Source organism: Penaeus monodon, chromosome 7 (genome assembly GCF_015228065.2).
Source record: "Penaeus monodon isolate SGIC_2016 chromosome 7, NSTDA_Pmon_1, whole genome shotgun sequence".
Classification (NCBI taxonomy): Eukaryota; Metazoa; Arthropoda; class Malacostraca; order Decapoda; family Penaeidae; genus Penaeus; species Penaeus monodon.
Genome location: NC_051392.1, coordinates 30,737,750 through 30,757,665, shown reverse-complemented (window position 1 = coordinate 30,757,665; position 19,916 = coordinate 30,737,750). Strand labels below are relative to the sequence as shown.

The window sequence follows — 19,916 nt, the reverse complement described above, 5'->3', positions numbered from 1 at the left end:
AAACATTAGGACTCGAGACTACAATTTGGAGAAAAGATAAGGCAAATGAAATGAAGGGGGTAGCATATTAACAAGGAAAGGAATTATTATAAAGGAGATAGAGATTCAACAAGATCCTACAGTAAACTAAAAGGAGAGAGAGATTCACAAAATCCCATATTAGAACTAAGGGCAATTGAGGTAAAAACAAACGGAGTAAATATAATAATAACCACAGTGTCATGCCACCTCATACATCGGTGTGGTCACAAAAAAAAAAAAAAAAAACCAAAAACTTATCCAGAAACGTTAAATACCCTTGAAGTGCAACAACTTCCGGAAACTAATGCAAAAGAAATTTTTGTAACTGGATTTTAATAGCAAAATTGACTGTAAAAGTTTCGATCCCAGAGCTCAGCCAGATTCGAGAAACACAAGATTACTAGGAGTCATAAATGAATTTTGTCTCTTCCAGAATGTAAGATCATACCAGGATAAGAGGGATAGATAGACGTCTATGCTTGACTTGATATTTACAATGCATAAATATGACATTAAGGATATGGAGTACTGCCCTCCTCTAGGAAAAAGTAGCATGTAGCAATTAAAAAACAGAAAAAAAAATCATTGTGAGTAAGGAAAAAAAGGAAAGTACAATTATAAGAGAGTTATTATAGAAGCCTTAAAGATTCCTTTGATGGCATAAAATTGGAAACCCTACTGACACAAAGAGAACCTTGATATGTAATATTCTAAACTTTGCGAAGTCTATAAACAGTAGAAATTTTGTACTAAGATTCAAAACTGAAGCAAGAAATGACCAAACGTGGCTCAATGATAAATGGAAAAAAAAAATCCTTCGGAGGAGATTCAAAAGACATAGATCTCAGGCAGCGTATGAAAGGTGGGAAGAATGAGTATACCCAAACCACGAGGGAGGCGAAATTAGACTTTGAAAAGGATAAAATCAATAAATGTACAAACCAACCAAAGCTCTTCTTTAACTACATAAATATAGTAAGACTAATGTTAAGATCCAATTAGCGCCATCAAAGACCATAATATCGCTTATACTAAAAGGACATGTGTGGAATCCTGAGAAATGAGAAATTTTCAGTGTTTGTTCAGGACCCATGCTTTGAAATGGCAAGTAACCGTGCAAACGTAAATCAGAATATCTAAATATCACACTTGAAAAGAATGAAATAAAAGACCCTGAAACGGTTAGACAAGACTAAAGCAGGACCAGATGAGATATCTACCTGGTTCTGAGGGAAATGGGGCCGAAGAATTATGTACTCCTTTATTGTTAATATTCCAAAATTCAGTGAACAAGGAAAAACTACCAAAAAGAAAACAAAACAAAACAGGAAATTTGCCAATATTACACCTTTATACAAGAACGACAAACAAACTCTCTAAATTACACACCAGTTTCGTTAATTAGCGTAGTATGCTACACTAGTTAACAGATAGCATAAAAACACGATATATCAAATAATCAATTTGGTGTTAGGGAAGGAAGGTCATGTGCAGTAAATCTCCTCTGTTTCTAAGGCAGAGTTTCTGAAATAATACAAGAAAGAGACAGCTGGGTGCACTGTGTATACTTAGACATTCAGAAGGCATTTAAAAAGGTGTCTCATAAAAGACTGTTAGGGAAAAGTTAGAACACCTCGTGGGATGAAGGAAAAACTCTTCGGATGGATTAAAAGGGTTTTTCTTCTTGAAAGACAGATGAAAAACCATAATTAGACGAAGAGTAACTAGCGGGGTACCTAAAGGGATTGGTCTAGGCACCGAATATGATTAGTTTTTTTCATAAATAAAATTTAGGTCAAAAATAAACCCAGGAAGTTATCTGAATATGTTTGCAGGCGACGTAAATTGCAAAGAAGGACAATAGACGATGCCTTATACCAAGCAGACAAAGAAAAAGACCTTGGAATAATCATAAACAGGAACCTAAGCCCAAAAAGAGGGCATTCGTGTATGTGGACGAAGGCAAGAGTAAAGGTCATTACAGCCATCATAGGACCTAGTCTTGGAGTTTTGGTGCAGTGGTATGGAGTCCACACGTAAAAAGATATTGTAGATAAACTGAGAAAGAGTTCAAAGAGCAGCCAAAGAATGAGCTACGGAGAAAGACTACAGGTTTTACTACTTTGGAAGAAAGAAGAAAAAGAGGTGGCGTGAATAATGATGTTAACTATATTACAGGAAGGGGGAAATTAGACGAGACTTTATGTCAACGGCCAGACTTATGGTAGTAGTATAGAATGGTATTTTGTGGGAATCCTGACATAGTAAGACCGATATAACACCATAGAAAATTTTATGGTAGATGGGAATGGTAGTTTATGGGGAACTCCACATTCCATTGAAGCTACAGATGTGATGTTTATCCATGGTGTGGGGGTAAGCCTTTTGGCTTTGCTGGGCACTATAGACACTTTGTCTCGGGGGCATAGGGGTGATAATCTATAGGCCTTGTAAACAAGGGCACCATTGGCTCTGGACTGGGTCAGGACAGTCAGGAGAGGCCAGGCGCTGGCGTGGCACTTGTGCCACAGTTCGTTTCTACCTGTCGAACATGGGGCGTTCACGAGGGTTTATCTTGGGTTATTCCCCAAATTTCCGGTTAAAATCGTACTGAATTCCTTGTGACCATACGAAGTAGACGAGACAGGAGTCTACGCTTTCGCATTCTCCAAGAGGAGAAATTTGGGCTCGTCAGGAGACGAGAAATTACTTGTATAAGTAAGTACCAATTAAATGTATAAAGTTGTTTTATGTATTATAATAACCCAAATTTTGATAGTCTGAATAAGTGAAATATACAAAAGGGGAAAGTCACACGTAAAAATCGGATGCATTATTCTTATAACAGGCACTGAACCCGCTCCGATGGGGGTGGAATAAAAATTATTATCCATGGCCTGTACGCAGGAAATATTTGGGGTTTTATTCCACTTTATACCCTCCTTACTCAAGGGGGTTATCTGGGGTGGTAAGAGGAGTATAATATCAAATAGAGCGCTAGGTAATAGAGAAAGACTACAGGTTTTACTACTTTGGAAGAAAGAAGAAAAAGAGGTGACGTGATAATGATGTTCAACTATATTACAGGAAGGGTGAAATTAGACGAAGATGATATATAATAAGTTAAAGGTTCAGTTTCCCAAACTATTGAAACATGGAACAATCTTCCAAACAACGTTGCGTGTGCCAAAACTGCATCAATTAGGAAAGCTTTTCTCCCGTAATGAAACAACAGGGAAGAACACGCACGCACACAATCAGGCGTACCAACATTGCCAGGATGAGTTGTAAAATGAAATTGATTAGATTTTTCATGTTCATAAGTTGAATTAAGCTCGATCACAAATTTAGTTATTGAAAAAACTATTATTTATAGAAAAATATGATGCAAGCGAATGAAATGTCACAAAACAAAATTACATTATGAATATATAGAGCTGTAGCAGACAGACGCTCTATTGAATTATACAGGCATTATTACTGTGAATAGATGTATATGATGCAATCTATATAGAGTCCATGAATGGTCAATGTGTATCTTTATGTTAATAAAAAAAATTGCGTGTCCGTCGCGTGCAGTTGGCAGCCCTGAGCCACTGACGCAAGGCCACGTCCGTAAACAAGATGACTCTCTCCTGAGTTGGCTCCGCTATTTTTGTGCTCCAGGACGCTTATTTGTGGGTAAGCAAGAGAATGAGTACGTGGAACAAAGGGCTATAGAGAACTGATCATCCATATGGAATTTTAATCAATGACGAAGGTGACTGGTACGTGTCTTGCAATGCTCCAGGGACAGTGCAGGGCTCAGGGAATTGCAGTGGCAAGTCCTGCGTCGAGTGCTTCCTTTGGGCACAGTCGCGTGCTTCCTTACGTCTCTGGTTGGCACAGTAAAAGGACATCAGTATAAAAGAAGGGTATAGTTTTCGGTTTCCACAGTTATGTCGTACAAAATGAATGGTGCATGTAATGGATAAAGTGTCAAAATAAATATAAATATAATTCTGGAGTAGCTAAAAATGGTTAATAATGGTATAAAGAGCAAAACAATACGATTACATAAATGAAAGTAAAGCAGAGCAATCACCTCTGGTAACGGAAATATCAAAGGTAGAAAATACGATCTTAGTTTTTTTCTAAGTCCGCAAACATCAACAACAACAGCGTTTTGCATTCATATGTGCGTTGTGGAAACATTAGTATGCCATCTATATATATTTATCTTAATACACTCTCCATATTTCATACCTTTGTACATTAAAATTCTTTATTATATACATTTTATCAATATAATTATGGAGTCCTATTGCAATGTTAGACATTTTATGTATCAAACATGGTGTGATTTTATTCCTGAACTTGTCGTGTTTGCCAGGGGGCGTGGCCATACGGCCCGGTAGCCTTTTGATATTTCTGTGAAACCTAGCCATGGTGAAGGACAGGGAAAACTGTGCAAAAGAAATCTTGTGGAGATTGTGACACGGGAACAATATCATACTCAAACAAAGTCTTAAAAAAACCCAATTTGTGTTTGAGGTATCTTTGTGTCACGGTGTACTAAACAATATGCTACAGTGTAAAAGTGTGTGCCGGCTTTACTGCGACTTATGTATTTTAAGTGTGGGTATCCAGAGGCCAACAAATGGATGCACCCTTTTTCTCCTAGCTGTGCTTCAGCTCTCCCTCCAGACAAGTAAAGGTAAAGCCTTGGGGTCCAGGGGGCTAATCATGAATAAATTTTGCAATAGGTAAATACCCATTGGGGGGGGTTCCAGGAGCAGAGCCCCAATAGGTAAATACCCCAATGCCCCCAATAGAGTGTTAGGTAAGGTTGCTTGGTTATGTTTTGTATATATATGTATAAACGTAGTTTCGCAGCTTGATAATGATGTGTATTTCCATAGATTTTAATGAAAGTGGGCGGGTGTTCCCGTAGACTTTTTGGAAGATGGCGTTCAAACAGTAGAATTATTTTGAAATGTGATGTGTTGGGCCATAGATTTTTAGCGTTGGCGGGCGTTTTTGTAGAGTTTCTTGAGCAGATTTTAACAGTTTCTTTTATAGTTTTATGCATTATTGCGTTATATTTACTATATTTAAGCCTGTTTTACCCCATAATTTCACTGATGTACTTCATGCCCTCCCCTACTATCGGGACTTATCAAATCAAGATTGTTAGCTTGAATATGGAGTTCCGCCAACCAAAAATGGTATACATCAGTAGTAATACCTATAATCATCACCGATTATCGTCAAATAAACTCGTGAATGCTATCATCAGGTATACCTAAAAATCATTAGAACCAGGATATTACTGTTAAAAATTCATAAGTGTAGTAATCCGTGAATTGCTAAGTAGCGTGTTAGCCTTACTTTAGGAAAATCTATCTATTATCTATCATCTATCATCTATATATGTATATAGTATAGATGTATAGTATAAATAATAGAGAGAATAGAGAGAGAGAGATATAGATGTATTAGATAGAGAAGATTATATAAGGTATAGAGTATAGATATAGATATAAAAAATATATATGAAAAGATAGATAGTATAGAGATATAAAGATAATATTAGGATAGTATAGAAGATATATGTATAATATATGATAATATGCAAATATAGTATATAGAGAGAATGAGAGAGAGAGATAGAGAAGATATAGTATAGAAAAGATAGTATATAGAGATCAGAGGAAATAGCTAGATAGATATATAGGATATATCATTATGGCCCAATATAAGATAGAGAGAGTATATATAGAGAGAGTATATATATCATAGATTATATAGATATAGTAGATATATATATATATAGATATACAATATATATATAGATATATATATTACATACTGAATATTATAGATATAATGATGATATCTAGATATATATATATATAGAGTATATATATATATGTAGATGTATGAGAGATGTAGAGAGATAGATGTATTAGATATGTGTATATATATATATATATCGAGATATAGTATATATAGATAGGGATATATTATAGAATATATTAGATAGATGATATAGAGAATATAGATAGATAGTATAGACGATAGGTAGATAAGATATATAAGGTAATAAGATATATATATTATATACATATATTATAGACTATATATATATAGATGAGAGAGATAGAGATATCAGAGAGATGTATATGTAGATATATGATATATATTATATTTTATATACAGATTAATATTAGTATGAGAGATAGAGATATATAGATAGATATATAGAAGATATATATAGATGTATAGTAATTATATATAGATATATAGATATATATAGAGTATATGAGTATCGATAGATGTAGATATAGGGATAGAAAATTAGATATAGATATAAATAGAGTATTAGTATATATGAGATCTATATATAAGATATATATATAGAGGTGATCAGATAGAGTATAGATATTATATATATATAGATATATATATATAGATAGTATATAATATATATTATATATATATATATATATAGTAATATAGATATATAATTATATAGGAGATATATATATAATATTATATTTATATATATATATATTATATAGAGATAGATATAAGTAGATATAGATATTATATATATATAATATTAAGTTAGAGATATCTTATATATATATATATTATATATATATATAATATAGATTATATATATATATATATTATATATATATTATTGATATATATATATAGAGATATATATAGATATTGATATGATATATTAATGAATATATATCATATCTATATTATATTATAGACGATATAGACATGATATATATAGGATATATAGATATTAGAATATTATATAATATTATAATTATATATATAATATTATAAATATATAAGTATATATATATCTGATGAGGATATGTCTATATCTAGATCGATATCTATATCTTATATATATGAGTTATATAATATATATATTATATATATATATATATATATATATAGCTATATATATCTCTATAATAATATATTTATACACATATACATACATCTATATATCTTTATATATATATTTGTATTTATCCATAGATGATATTGATAATGATAATGATAATTTAGTTATATTCCATTTGTTACAATGGTTATTCTTGGTGTGATAGGCTGTATTACTTTGCTTCTAAATTACTCTGTGTGCAAGGAAAAACTGAAGTGTGGGAATTGAACAATATTGCTAAATGAGACCACTGCTGCTGCACCGTACAACCCACACATCTATATATCTATATATCTATATCTCTATCTCTGTCTCCATCTCTGCCTCTTTCTCTCTCTCATCTCTTCTGACAGAGAAGAGAGAAGAGGAAGTGAGAGAGAGACCGGAGAGGGGGATGAGAGAGGAGGAGAGAGAGACCGAGAAGAGGGGGAGGAGGAGAGCGAGAGAGAGACCGAGAGGGGAGAGAGAGAGACCGAGAGGGGGAGAGAGAGAGACCGAGAGGGGGAGAGAGAGAGACGGAGAAGAGGAGTGAGAGAGGGTGAGTGAGAGAAGAGGATGAGGGAGATGGGGAGAGGAGAGAAAGAGAGAGAGACCGAGAGGCGGAGGATGAGAGAGACTAAGAGGGGGAGAGAGAGAGGAGACGAATGAGAGAGCGAGGGGACCGAGAAAAGAGAGAGGAGAGCGAGCGAGAGCGAGGGAGAGAGAGAGATGAGAAAGAGAGGGGGGGAGGGGGAGGGAGAGAGAGGGGGGGGGGGGGGAGAGAGAGAGAGAGGGAGAGAGGAGAGGGGAGAGAGGAGAGAAAGAGAGAGAGAGAGAAGGAGGACGAGAGGCAGAGGAGAGGGGAGATAGAGAGAGAGGACATAGAGGGATAGGAGAGAGACGCGAGAGAGGAGTGAGAGAGAGAGAGGACGGATGAGATGACACACTCTGAGGACGATGAAGATAGGGGAAACGAGAGAGAGAGGGACAGAGAAGAGAGAGGCAGGTGTAACAGAGAGAGAGAGAGATGGGAAGATGAAGACCCGAGAGAGAGAGAGGAAGAGGGGGGGGGGGGGAAGAGGAGAAAGAGAGAGAGATGGGGCTGAAGAAAAGGGAGAGTGAGGGACACCGATGACCGGAGAAATAAAAAGTGAATGAACGAGTATGAGAGAGAAGAGGAAGAGAGGATGGTCCGGAGAGAGATGAACGAGAGACGAGAGAGTACTGAGAGAGGACAGAGAGATGAGAGGGAAGACAGAGAGAGAGGGACACAGAGAGAGAGGTTACATTGAGAAGGACAGAGATGAGAGGGGACAAGAGACATTAGGGATTGCAGGGGACAGAGAGGAGAGGGACAAGAGGAGAGGGACCCAGCAGAGAGAGAGGGACAAGAGAGATGAGCGGACAACAAGCCCGAGGAGAGGGACATAGAGAGAGGGATCACCCCAAAGAGAGAGAGGGACAGAGCGAGAGGGACAGCGATCGAGAGGGAAGCAGAGAGAGAAGGGACCCAGGGAGAGGTTTGAGATGGACGGATCGACGAGGAGAGGAGACAGTAGAGAGAGGGACAGAGAGAGCAGGGGTACAGAAGAGACGAGGGAGCAGAGACGACGAGAGAGAAGGGACCAGAGGAGAGAGGCGACAGAGAGGAGAGGGACAGAGGACGAGAGGGAAAGAGAGAGGCCCGAGAGAGAGAGAGAGAGGAAGAGTGGGAGGCTGGACATAGAAGATGGAAGAATGGAGAGGGATGAGAGCGGGAAGAGAGAAGATAAGAGAGAGATGATGAGAGGGAGAGGACCGAGAGAGCCGAGACCGAGTGAGCAACTGAGGAGGCCTAGAGACGAAGAGAAGAGAGATGGAGAGAGAGAGAGACGAGAGGGACGATGAGAGGAGAGATGAGAGAGAGGGGACCAGAGAGAGAGAGAGAGGGAACAGAGAGAGAGAATGAGAGGGCAGAGAGAGAGAGACGAGAGTGATGTGATACTGCGCGAGGGGAGGAGAGGGATGTGACGGCGCGAGGACCCTCCGTGAGAGGATTGGCAAGGAGAGAGACGATAGAGACGAGGACGAGGAGGAAAGAGAGGTGAGGGAGAGAATCAAGAAGACGTTCAGTCGATGGTAAACCGACGCCAGTAATAAGGAGAGAGAGACGAGAGAGGAGAGAGAGGGACAGAGAGAGACGAGGAGGGACAGAGAGAGAGAGAGTAGAGAGAGAGAGAGGGACCCACGGAGAGAGAGAGAGGTGACCAGAGAGAGAGAGGAGAGAGAGAGAGGGACAAGAAGAGAGAGGGACAGGAGAGAGAGAGAGGGACAGGAGAACAGAGAGAGGGACCACAGAAAGAGAGAGTAGGGACAGACAGAGAGGAGAGAGGAGGGCGGACAGAGAGAGAGAGAGGGACAACAGAGAGAGAGAGAAGGTGACCAGAGGAGAGAGAGAGGGACAGACGCTGAGAGACCGGAGACAGCTGGGACAAGAGAGAGAGACTAGAGCGGGACAGAAGAGGAGATGAGAGGGACAGAGAGAGAGAGAGGGGGAAACAACCAGCCAGAGAGAGAGAGCCAGGGACAGAGAGAGAGAGAGGGAGTGTCGAAGAGAGAGAGGAAGACAGAGAGAGAGAGGAGGAGAGAAGGCGACACCAGATGAGTTGGAGGAAGAGAGAGGGACAGAGAGGAGAGAGAGGGACAGAGAGAAGAAGACGGGACAGAGAGAGAGCGAGGCCGACCAGAGAGAGGGAGAGGGACAGAGAGGAGAGAGGGACAGAGAGATAGAGAGAGGGACAGAGTATTGAGAGAGAGGCCGACAGAGAGGAGAGAGAGAGGGACAGAGAGGAGCGAGAGAGGGACAGAGAGGAGAGAGAGGGGGACAGGAAGAATGAGAGAGAGAGAGATGATTGAGAAGGTGAGAGATGAGAGGGTGAGAGATGAGAGAGAAGAGAGCGAGAGAACGGAGAGGGACGAGAGAGAGAGAGAGAGAGAGAGGGAGTAGAGCGAGAGAGAGAGAGAGAGAGAGAGAGAGGGAGGAGAAGAGAGAGCGAGCAAGAGGAGAAGACATAGAGAAGTAGGAGGATGGAGAAGCAGTCGATGAGAGAAGGAGAGAGAGACGAGGAGCGAGGAAGAGGAGAGATGAGAGGAGGGGGAGAGACGAGAGAGAGAGAGAGAGGGAGAGAGAGACGAGACCGAGAGGAGAGGACGGAGGATGATGAGAGAGATCACGAGAAGAGAGAGGGAGACAAGAGGAGCGAGAGAGAGATGAGAGAGAGAGAGAGATCACAGAGAGGCGCCGGATGTGGGAGGAGAAGAAGAGGAGAGAGGAGAGAGAGAGCGGAGTAGGGCGAGAGCTGGAGACGAGAGAGACGATCGAGACAGAGGGAAAGAGGCGGGGGCGGAGAGAGACAGAGGGAGATATCTGGAGGGGGACGATGAGAGAGAGAGAGAGGTGAGAGGGACGAGGAGAGAGGAGAGTGGACGAGAGAGGGAGGAGAGAGAGAGAGAGGAGATGAGAGGATGTCGGATGAGGACGATGAGACGATTTGAGACGAGAGAGGAACGAGAGAGAGGGAGAGAGAGAGAATATGAGAGGGAGAGGGAGAGGGGCGATGGAGATGACGAGAGAGGAGAGAGAGAAGAGGAGACCGAGAGAGGAGAGGAGAAAGAGAACGAGAGGAGAAGACGACGAAGAGAGAGGAGGAGAGAGGGGGAGGTGGAGGGACGAGAGAGAGAGAGGGAGAGAGAGAGGACTGAGAGAGAGTGAGGAGGGAGATGGAGGAGAAGACGAGAGAGGACCGAGGGAGAGAGAAGGAGAGACGAGAGAGGGGCGACGCAGAGAGTAGATGATGAGGAGAGAGAAGAGAGAGAGAGAGAGAGAGGATAGGAGGAGGAGATGGAGAGAGACGAGAGAGAGAGAGAGATGAGAGACGAGGAGAAGAGATGAGAGGAGAGATGGATTGAGGATGGAGAGAGGAGAGAGTATTTTAGGAGGACGAGATGAGAAGAGAGAAGGGAACCGAGAGAGAGTGAGAGAGGAGGCGCTAGACGATGGAGAGAGACAGAGTAGAAGAGGAGGCCAAGAGGGAGAGACGCGAGCAGGGAGATAAGCGAGAGAGATGAGAGAAGAGAGAGAGGGAGATGAGAGCGAGAGAGAGAGGGAGAGAGTAGCCGATTGAGGAGAGAGGGAATGAGAGAGCGAAGGACGAGAGAGGAGAGAGAGCGGAGAGGATTAGAGGAACCGAGATGAGCATTTGAAACTGAAGAGAGAGGGGAGAGAGAGGGAGAGAGAGAGGAGAGACGAGCGAGAGAGAGCGTGGGAGGAGAGAGAGAGGGAGATGGAGAGCGAGAGAGAGCGATGGAGAGAGGGGGGAGAGAGTGGGAGAGGAGAGCGAGACGAGAGAGAGAGAGACGATTGAGAGAGAGGATGAGAGCGAGATTGAGAAGGGCCTGAAGATGAGGAGAGAGAGAGTGAGTAGAGGGCGAACCGACGAGATGAAGAGATGAAGAGAGACGGATGAGAGAAGGGACGAGCAGGAGGAGAGAGAGAGTGATGAGGAGATGGGAGAGGGGAAGGGGGGGAGGATGAGAGAAGAGAAAGGAGATGAGAGAAGTGAGAGAGAGAAGAAGTGAAGAGAACAGGAGGAGAGAGTGATGGAGGGATGAGGACGAGAGAGAGAGAAAGAGAGAGAGGCGGAGACGAGTAGTGAGATGAAGAGGAGGAAGGGAGATGGAGAGATCCGCGGATCTATGAGATGAGAGAGAAAGAAGAGAGAGAGAGAGGGAGAGGACGGGAGAGAGAGAGAGGGAGAGGAACGACGAGACGGAGAGGGAGAAGAAGAGAGCGAAGAGAGAGAGGGAGAGAGAAAGATGGATGGAGGAGAGGAGAGACGAGGGAGACGAGAGCAGAGAGAGAGAGAGAGGAGAAGGGAGAGAGCGGATGGAGACGAGAGCCGGAGGCTCAGATGAGAGCGAGGGCACCGAGAGAGAGTGAGAAGGAGAGGAGGGAGACGAAAGCAGGATGCTGAGGGAGAGAAGGGATGAGAGCGATGAGAGAGGCGGAGCAGGAAGAGAGAGCTATTACATGGAGAGAGAAGAGCCAGAGACGGGAGAGAGAGAGAGGAGAGGAACTAGCGCGAGAGAGGGGGAGAGAGAGGAGGAGAGAGAGAGGAGAGAATTGAGCATAGGAGAGAAGAGAAGCGAGAGACGACGAGAGCGACTCGAGAGAGAAGAATGAGGGGGGAGAGGGAGGAGGAGACCCCGAAGACGGGAGGGAGAGAGAGCGAGGGAGGAGGGGAGAGAGAAGAGGAGAGGCTAAAGAGATTGAGAGAGAGAGAGCGAAGAGAGAGATAAGATGGACGCTGGCTCGTGTTATTGCTGGAGGAGGAGAGCAGAGGCATTAGAAGAGCAGACGAGGCTGACTGAGAGAGAGGGGGATTATTAGACGAGCGACTAGGGGAGAGAGCGAGAGAGAGAGAGAGAGAGATGAAAGGATTTTGAGCAGAGAAGAGATTGAGCTCATTGCACTCTTAGAGAGAGGAGAAGAGAGAAAGAGCTGGAGAACGATGAAGAGAGGACGAGAGAGAGCGAGAGAGAGGATTGAGGGAGAGCGAGAGAAAGAGAGAAGAGATGAAGAGAGGGAGGAGAGAAGACGATGGAGAGAGAGGGCAGAGATGGCGGAGGGAGAGAGAGAGAGACGACGAGAGAAAGAGAGAGATGAGAGATAAAGGACGAGAGAGAGGATGGAGAGGGAGAGAGAGAAGAGGAAAACGAGAGAGCGCGAGAGAGAGAGGTGAGAGAGAGAGAAGAGAGAAGAGAGAACGAGAGAGAGAGCGAGACGGAGCGAGAGCGAGAGAGAGCTGAGATGAGAGAGAGACCGCGATGCGCTCGAGGAGAGTAGAGCGATCGAGGCCGAGAGCGATGAGCGAGAGCTGCCGTAAGTCTGCCGGGGTCGCCGGAATCGAGTGACATGTCAGGGAGACGAGCGGGAGAGAGAGAGAGAGCTAGAAAGAGAGAGCGAGAGATGAGAGCGAGAGAGAGAGCGACACTGAGAGAGAAGAGAGCGAGAGAGAGCGGAGAGAGAGAGAGAGACGGGATGAGACAGGAGGCGGGAGCGGAGAGAGATGAGAGAGATGAGAGGAGACCGGGATTGGAAGATGAGAAGAGAATCGAGAGAGAGAGAGAGAGAGAGACTACAGTTTGATTACAATATAAGTTGCTTTTTTCCTTACAGAACATCCATCATGGGGGACACAGAACAGATTGTTGCAGAGCCAGATGAGATGGATGCAGAGGATGTTGAAGGTCTTCATCCAAACTCTCTGCATCCACAGACTCCCCAATTAATTTCTCATTTTATTTATAATGGTAAACAGATGACAGATCACTTCATTGTACAGATTTTAAAAATTACTTTGGTTAGGGAAATTTTTTAGATTGTATATTTTATCAAAGACATTGAAGGATTGTATATTATCAGGTACATTGAGTGTACTAAGTAAGTGTTCATTTGAATCTAAAGTTTAATGGAAAAGAAGAAAGACAGAAAAAAAAAAAAAGAATGGTTATGCTCTCCTATTCATTTCATGCAACAAGACGTTTTCTGTATTTTTTTTTTTTTCCAAAGAAATTGAAATTAACTGTTCCTAACATATTTTAAAGTATTTTTATCATTAACCTTACAGTTATGACACTGATTACGTCATTTGGATGGTATGTAGTTGGGCTCTCTGCTTTGGGCTATTTCCTCTGGCTCCGATTACAGCCTAAAGTTAACCAGTGGAAAGAGCAGCGGGAAAGGGACCAAGAAGCAGCAGAGTTGCATAAAAGTAAGTCACTTTTATTATCTTTGTTATTAGTTTTTCTTTATTTTTTATTACTATTATTGTTATTATTACAGTTATTGTTTTTATTATTATTGTTATTATTATTATTGTTGTCGTTGTTGGCATCGTTGTCATTGTTGTTGGTGTTGGTGTTGCTGTTGTTATTATTATTATTAATTGTTATTATTATTCAGTGTTATCTTTTATTATTTTATTCTTATTATTTCTATTCTTATTATTTCTATTCTTATTATTTCTATTCTTATTATTACTATTATATTATTGTTATTGTACTTTTATTGTATTGTTATTGGTTATGTTATTGTTTATTGTTATTGTATTATATTTTTATTTTTATTATTTTGTTATTTATTTATTTTATTTATTATTTATTATGTATTATGATTATTATATTATTGATAATATTATTGTATTTTTTATTATTACTCTCCATTGTAATCATCATCATCATCATCATCATCATCATATCATCATCATCATCATCATCCTCATCATCATCATCATCATCATATCATTCATCATCATCATCATCATCATCATCATCATTCATCCATCATCATCATCATCATCATCATCATCATGATCTCATCATCATTATCATTATCATCATTCATCATCATCATCATCTTGATGGTGTTATTTACTATTAGTGTTGTATTATTATTATTATAATTTTTTATTATTACTAGTTTTTATACGTATGATAGTATTGTATTATTATTATTATTGTGTTGTTTGTTGTGTTGTTGTTGTTGTGTTGTTATATATTTTTTATATTTACTATTTTTATTACGTTTTTTGTATATTATTATATTATTATTATTTATTAGATTTTTATTATTATTATTATTATTATTATTATTATTATTTTATATTATTATTATTATTATTATTTATTATTATATTATTATTAATTATTATTATTATTATTATTACTATATTATTTATTATTATTATTAATATTATTATTATTATCATCACCATCACCATTATTGCTGCTGCTGCTTTTGCTGCTCCTGCTTATTATTTATTTATTATTGTTGTCATTGTTAGAATGGTTAAATATTGATAAGTATATGTTAGCCAATTTATATTTACCCTTGGGAGAGAGTTACATTCACTGACAAAAGTCATACACCAGTTGCTGAATGTATGAGAAAAATAGGAATCAGGAGCTTGAAATAATATTGGTATTCTTCCTCAACTGTACCATAATAAAACAATTATTGTTATGTAATCACTACTGTGTTAAACATTTCATCACAATTACTGAATGTGAGAAGTGGTGTAAATATATCTAATACAGAACTTCAGGAAATCAGGCCCATATGGATGGTGCTGTAATATGTTGTTGGCAAGAACAGTGCAGGAGTCATACCCAAACATGTTGTAATGAACTGATCATGTTTCCAAGTAAACAACATCATTCAGAGGAGAAAGTATTATTTATACACTAAACATTTATGTTTTTTCTTTTCTTTATTACAATTATTAGTTAATATGAAGTGGAAGTTCAAGGTGGGAAAGTTAATTTTCAGTTGTAAAATAATTATATGATTTATGATTCATCTACTTAGTCAATTTTATATAATTTTACTGTCAGTTTAATGCAGACTGTCTTAGTCAAGCTGCAGAACAATGCAACATTATAGACCTTTTCTTACAGTGGACATTAACAAGTATTAGAAGTAATTCTATAAAACAATTTTCATGTAAAGTTTATTGAGTAAACTATATTTGAGGGAAATTTTCATGCTAATGTTATGCTTTCATGCCTTGTAATGACTTTCAATGAGGTAGAAAAATCGTGTTACAAACATTTGATAAGGAATAACCTCTCAGTGTTGGTATGGATGGGTCTACATAATGAATAATTTGTTATTTTCTTGTGGCTTATTGTTTATTATTCATCTGGTTGTGATAGTAGTTATATGAATCCCATTAAATCTAACACATGAGTACATTAATCTTTGGTTATGTTAAGTTAGAGAGAAATTAAGTGACTTTTTTTATAATATGCCAGGGGCCCTCGTGCAATGCATAGCAGTTGTTTGACAGTTTTGTCAGTGATTGTATCTACTGTGTATCCACCCCTCCCCCCAGTATTTAAACTGAGAAAATGAAAAATACAAAATAAAAGTATATTCTTTTTTATTTATTTATTTATTTATTTTTGAAATTATTTATTTATTTATTTATTTTTAATGAAGATTTCAACACATTTTCTTTGCTTTGTAGACCCTGATAAAGTCCTTGCAAGAGAGCGTGCAATAGAGGCTGCACGACAGCGCATGCAAGAGGAATACAATAAGCATGCTGTTGCGCATGCTGAGAAGGTTCAAGAAGTAAGCATTAATAAGAAATTAAGGATGGTACTATTTCAAGCTGTATAACTTAACATAAAAAAAATTGAGGCATATTCCAAGTTGGTAGTCCAGTCTTTAATGAGTTGACTCTAAAATGTTCTTAGATAAATTGTAGCTATATTGTAATGTCTGGAACCTTTTCATAGTGGAGAGAAGAACGCCAGGAACGTATAGAAGACTGGGAACGGCTAATGAGCGAGGGGAGGAAGGATACCGTAACAAAACAAAGACATACAGCAAACACCAGCAGCAGTGGTTTGCCAGGCCCTTCTGCTTTCACAGTCTAAAGCTTCAGGGGACACAAGACTACGGCCAGGTGATCAATAAGCTTTTAATAGTTCACAAAGATTTTGTTGATAATATGTTGCTGAATTTAATTAGATATAATTAGTGCAGGTTAGTTAATCATGAAAAGTCTTTTGGCCACTTAGCCAAAGATGACACATGCACACAAGACCACACACACACACACACACACACCACACACACACACCACACACACACATACACACACACCAACACACACACACACACACACACACACACACAGACAACACACACAACAGACACACACACACACAGGCACACACACAGACAGACACACACACAGACAGGAGCACACACAGAGAGACACTACACACAGACAGCCACCCACACACACAGACACACACACACACAGACACACACACAACAGGACACACAACACAGACACACACACACACAGACACACCACACACCCACACACAGGACACACACAACACACACCACAGGAACACCCACACACACACACACACACACCACACACACACACACACACACACACACACACACACACACAGACACACAACACAACACACACACACACACACACACACACACAACCACACACACACACAAACACACACACCACACACACACCACACACACACACAACAGACAAACACACACACACAGACACCACACACACACAAGACACAGACAAACAGACACAGACACACACAGACACAGACACACACAGCACACACAGACACACACACAGACACACACACAGACACAAACACACACACCACACATATCAACACACACAGCACATATATCACACACACCACACAGACACACCATACATACACACACACACACACACATCTCACATATCACACACACACACGCTCACCACACACACACAACACACACACCACACACACATACAGGCAATGATCGACGGTTGATTGGCGAAGATGGTGGAGAGGTCACGCGCTGCTCAAAACAGAGCATACCGTTATGATGATGATAATAACTTGTATGTATTCATGTTAATAATTCTTAATTTCTCTCATTACCCATTGATGACACTGTGATTTGTTTTTATTAATTTTGTGCATTTGTAGATGGATATTGAAATGTTTACGTCACCAAGAAATCAATTACGACCTTACTGTATACTGTATCCTTATTTATTAATTTATTTATTTGTTAGAAAGATGTCTTTAATTCTCTTACTATTCTGTTGTTGATATTCTAAGGAAAGTACATGATGATAATAACCATAGAAATAAATTTTATTTACATGAAATATTCATTAAAATTGGGTAAAAACAGAGTGAGATCAAATAGCCCTAGTAATTACCTTCTTGAATGACACAGTGCTTGTGAGGTCATCTATTTGTAAACAAAATTGGAAAGTGCTTACTACTCCAGTGGTGAAATAGTTCAGTTAATGACAGCAAAGACCAGAATGTGTAATTTTTCTAACTATGACAGTATTCAATTTTTTTTTGGCATAAATGCTAATATAACAAGTTTTTAACTTCTCTCGCAGAGTTACAATCCCCTTACGGGAGAAGGAGGTGGATCTTGCCGATTCAGACCTGACCGAAGAGGGCCTTCTGCTGGTGGATGAGGTTAATATACTGTACAACTTCCATACTTTCAAAAAAGCATCCATATAATTTGTGAATATGTCTATAAAAATAGGATTTGAATAATGCTTTAAGAGCATTTGATATAAATTTTTTCCCAATATTACTACATTATAAAAATATGCACTCTTATTTATTTTTTGTTACATGTAAAATAAACTATATTTGAAATGAAGTTCTTTTATATAGGAATTGATCTTTGTATTTATGAGTACATTAATAAGATAAATACACTAAGTTTCACTAATCATAGGGAAAAATGAGATGCTTTTTTAAGAAGAGGATAGGACGTGTCTAACAATATTGTTGGCTATCTTCTTATGATGCTAAGCTGTTTGAATAAATTGATTTATGTACATTGAAAAGACAAAAAAGGATTCCAACAAAGGATCATTCTACAATGTTCAGATAATGCCTAGTGTCATAATGAACAAGCGGGAAGCCAAACCAGCACCAGTGCTGTGGACTTACTGTGGATGCTTTAACCTTGGCACTGACATGTTCAGAACGAGTATTATTAATTTTTTTGAGGGTTTTGGGGTGTTATTAAAACTCTTGCCATTGGAAACAGGATGATTATTGTTTCTGAATCTTTTGGAATGATTTCTGTGTGGTGTTCTATGGAGTTAATGATTATTTTGTTATTTGTATGAATTAAAGGGGGGAAATGTGTTGTGAACGGAGTGGAAAAAAAACTTTTGTTTTAGCCATTGCTTAAAAAAAATATGGTCCTCTTTACTATTATTTGTGCTAGGTCTCTCATATAAAAAAGAAGAAACCATTGTTTGTGCAATTACATACATAAAAAACAATTTATTTTTGATTATTTCGAACAGGTAATCGGTGACTTGATCCATATTAAATGTTCTTCTTTGAGGATTTTATGTTTTTATTATTGATTCACTAAACTTTGTTAAAGTAGTCAAGAGGTCTTCAGTAAGTAGTCAGAGTTGTTATAATATTGTGACTTGGCCATCCCTACGGAGTGCTTACGTACTCTTGAATAATAGTTTCGTTGGAAATATAGCTGTTTTATCTTCTTTTCCTGTTAATGGTTTGATGTTTCAAGTTACCAGGATGGGGGTTTAACTTTTTGGTCTTATAAATGTAGATAAAAGGTATATGGCAAAATATTGCGAGGTGTAATTTATTTGCAATGTCTTTCAGACGAGCAAAAGACAAAGTATTAAAAGATGATCAGATTGCATATACAACTTCCCTAAGCAATTAATTTATTAACCCAAAAACCTCTTAACATTTTTTTTTTTTTTTTGTCATATGTGTACCTATGAAAGCACTCAAAGTAAAATATTCCCGCCCCTGAGATCTCAAAACACAAAATATGTGAAGGAATTTAGGAATACTGTAACTTGCTAGTAACATGGGTTTACATTCGGTCCCATAGTAAAGGATCATACAAAACCATGCTTGTGGTTAATTGAATGATGGGTTTTATGTTCATCATAGTTTTATTTTATTTTTGTTTTACATATAGGATGTTTCAGTATTAGGCAGCAAGGAGTCAAACTACTAGGCTTACTGATCCCATTCCTTTGGATTTTTTTGCAGGGAAAAGTTTATATCTTTATTGCTGGTTATTGTTACTACTTAAGGGATTGGTGCATAATAAAAATAATAGTAATAGAAATAATTTTAAAAAAAATCGCTGAAATGGGGTAAACAGGTTAGTTCTGTAGGTCTCAGTAGGCTATATAACTATTATAACTCCTTGTTGACTAAGCACTGCAGTGTCATTATGTTTAAAAAAAAGGCAAATTCCATTATGTAGATAAGTAATCCATGAATGGTTTTGTAGGTCCTTTTTACAGGACAGAAAATTGGAAAG

General features: G+C 39.1%; 1 protein-coding gene across 1 annotated transcript; it reads left to right on the top strand.

Annotated features, from left to right (window-relative positions):
• Positions 1 to 3,596: 3,596 nt before the first annotated feature.
• On the top strand, positions 3,597 to 18,100 carry LOC119575590. The gene is made up of 7 exons (XM_037923237.1): positions 3,597 to 3,702; positions 13,173 to 13,306; positions 13,624 to 13,767; positions 16,024 to 16,157; positions 16,267 to 16,467; positions 17,796 to 17,800; positions 17,971 to 18,100. Exons 2-7 carry the CDS (start codon positions 13,183 to 13,185, stop codon positions 18,098 to 18,100), a joined length of 738 nt encoding a protein of 245 aa, XP_037779165.1. The 5' UTR covers positions 3,597 to 3,702; positions 13,173 to 13,182.
• Positions 18,101 to 19,916: the final 1,816 nt, after the last annotated feature.

Excerpts from the sequence above, each read along its gene's own strand:
- LOC119575590 (XM_037923237.1), top strand. The coding sequence starts at position 13,183 with ATGGGGGACACAGAACAGATTGTTGCAGAGCCAGATGAGATGGATGCA. Across the intron at positions 13,307-13,623 it reads TTCTCATTTTATTTATAATG|TTATGACACTGATTACGTCA; the intron begins GTAAACAGATGA and ends TTAACCTTACAG. Across the intron at positions 16,158-16,266 it reads TTAATAAGAAATTAAGGATG|CTATATTGTAATGTCTGGAA; the intron begins GTACTATTTCAA and ends GATAAATTGTAG.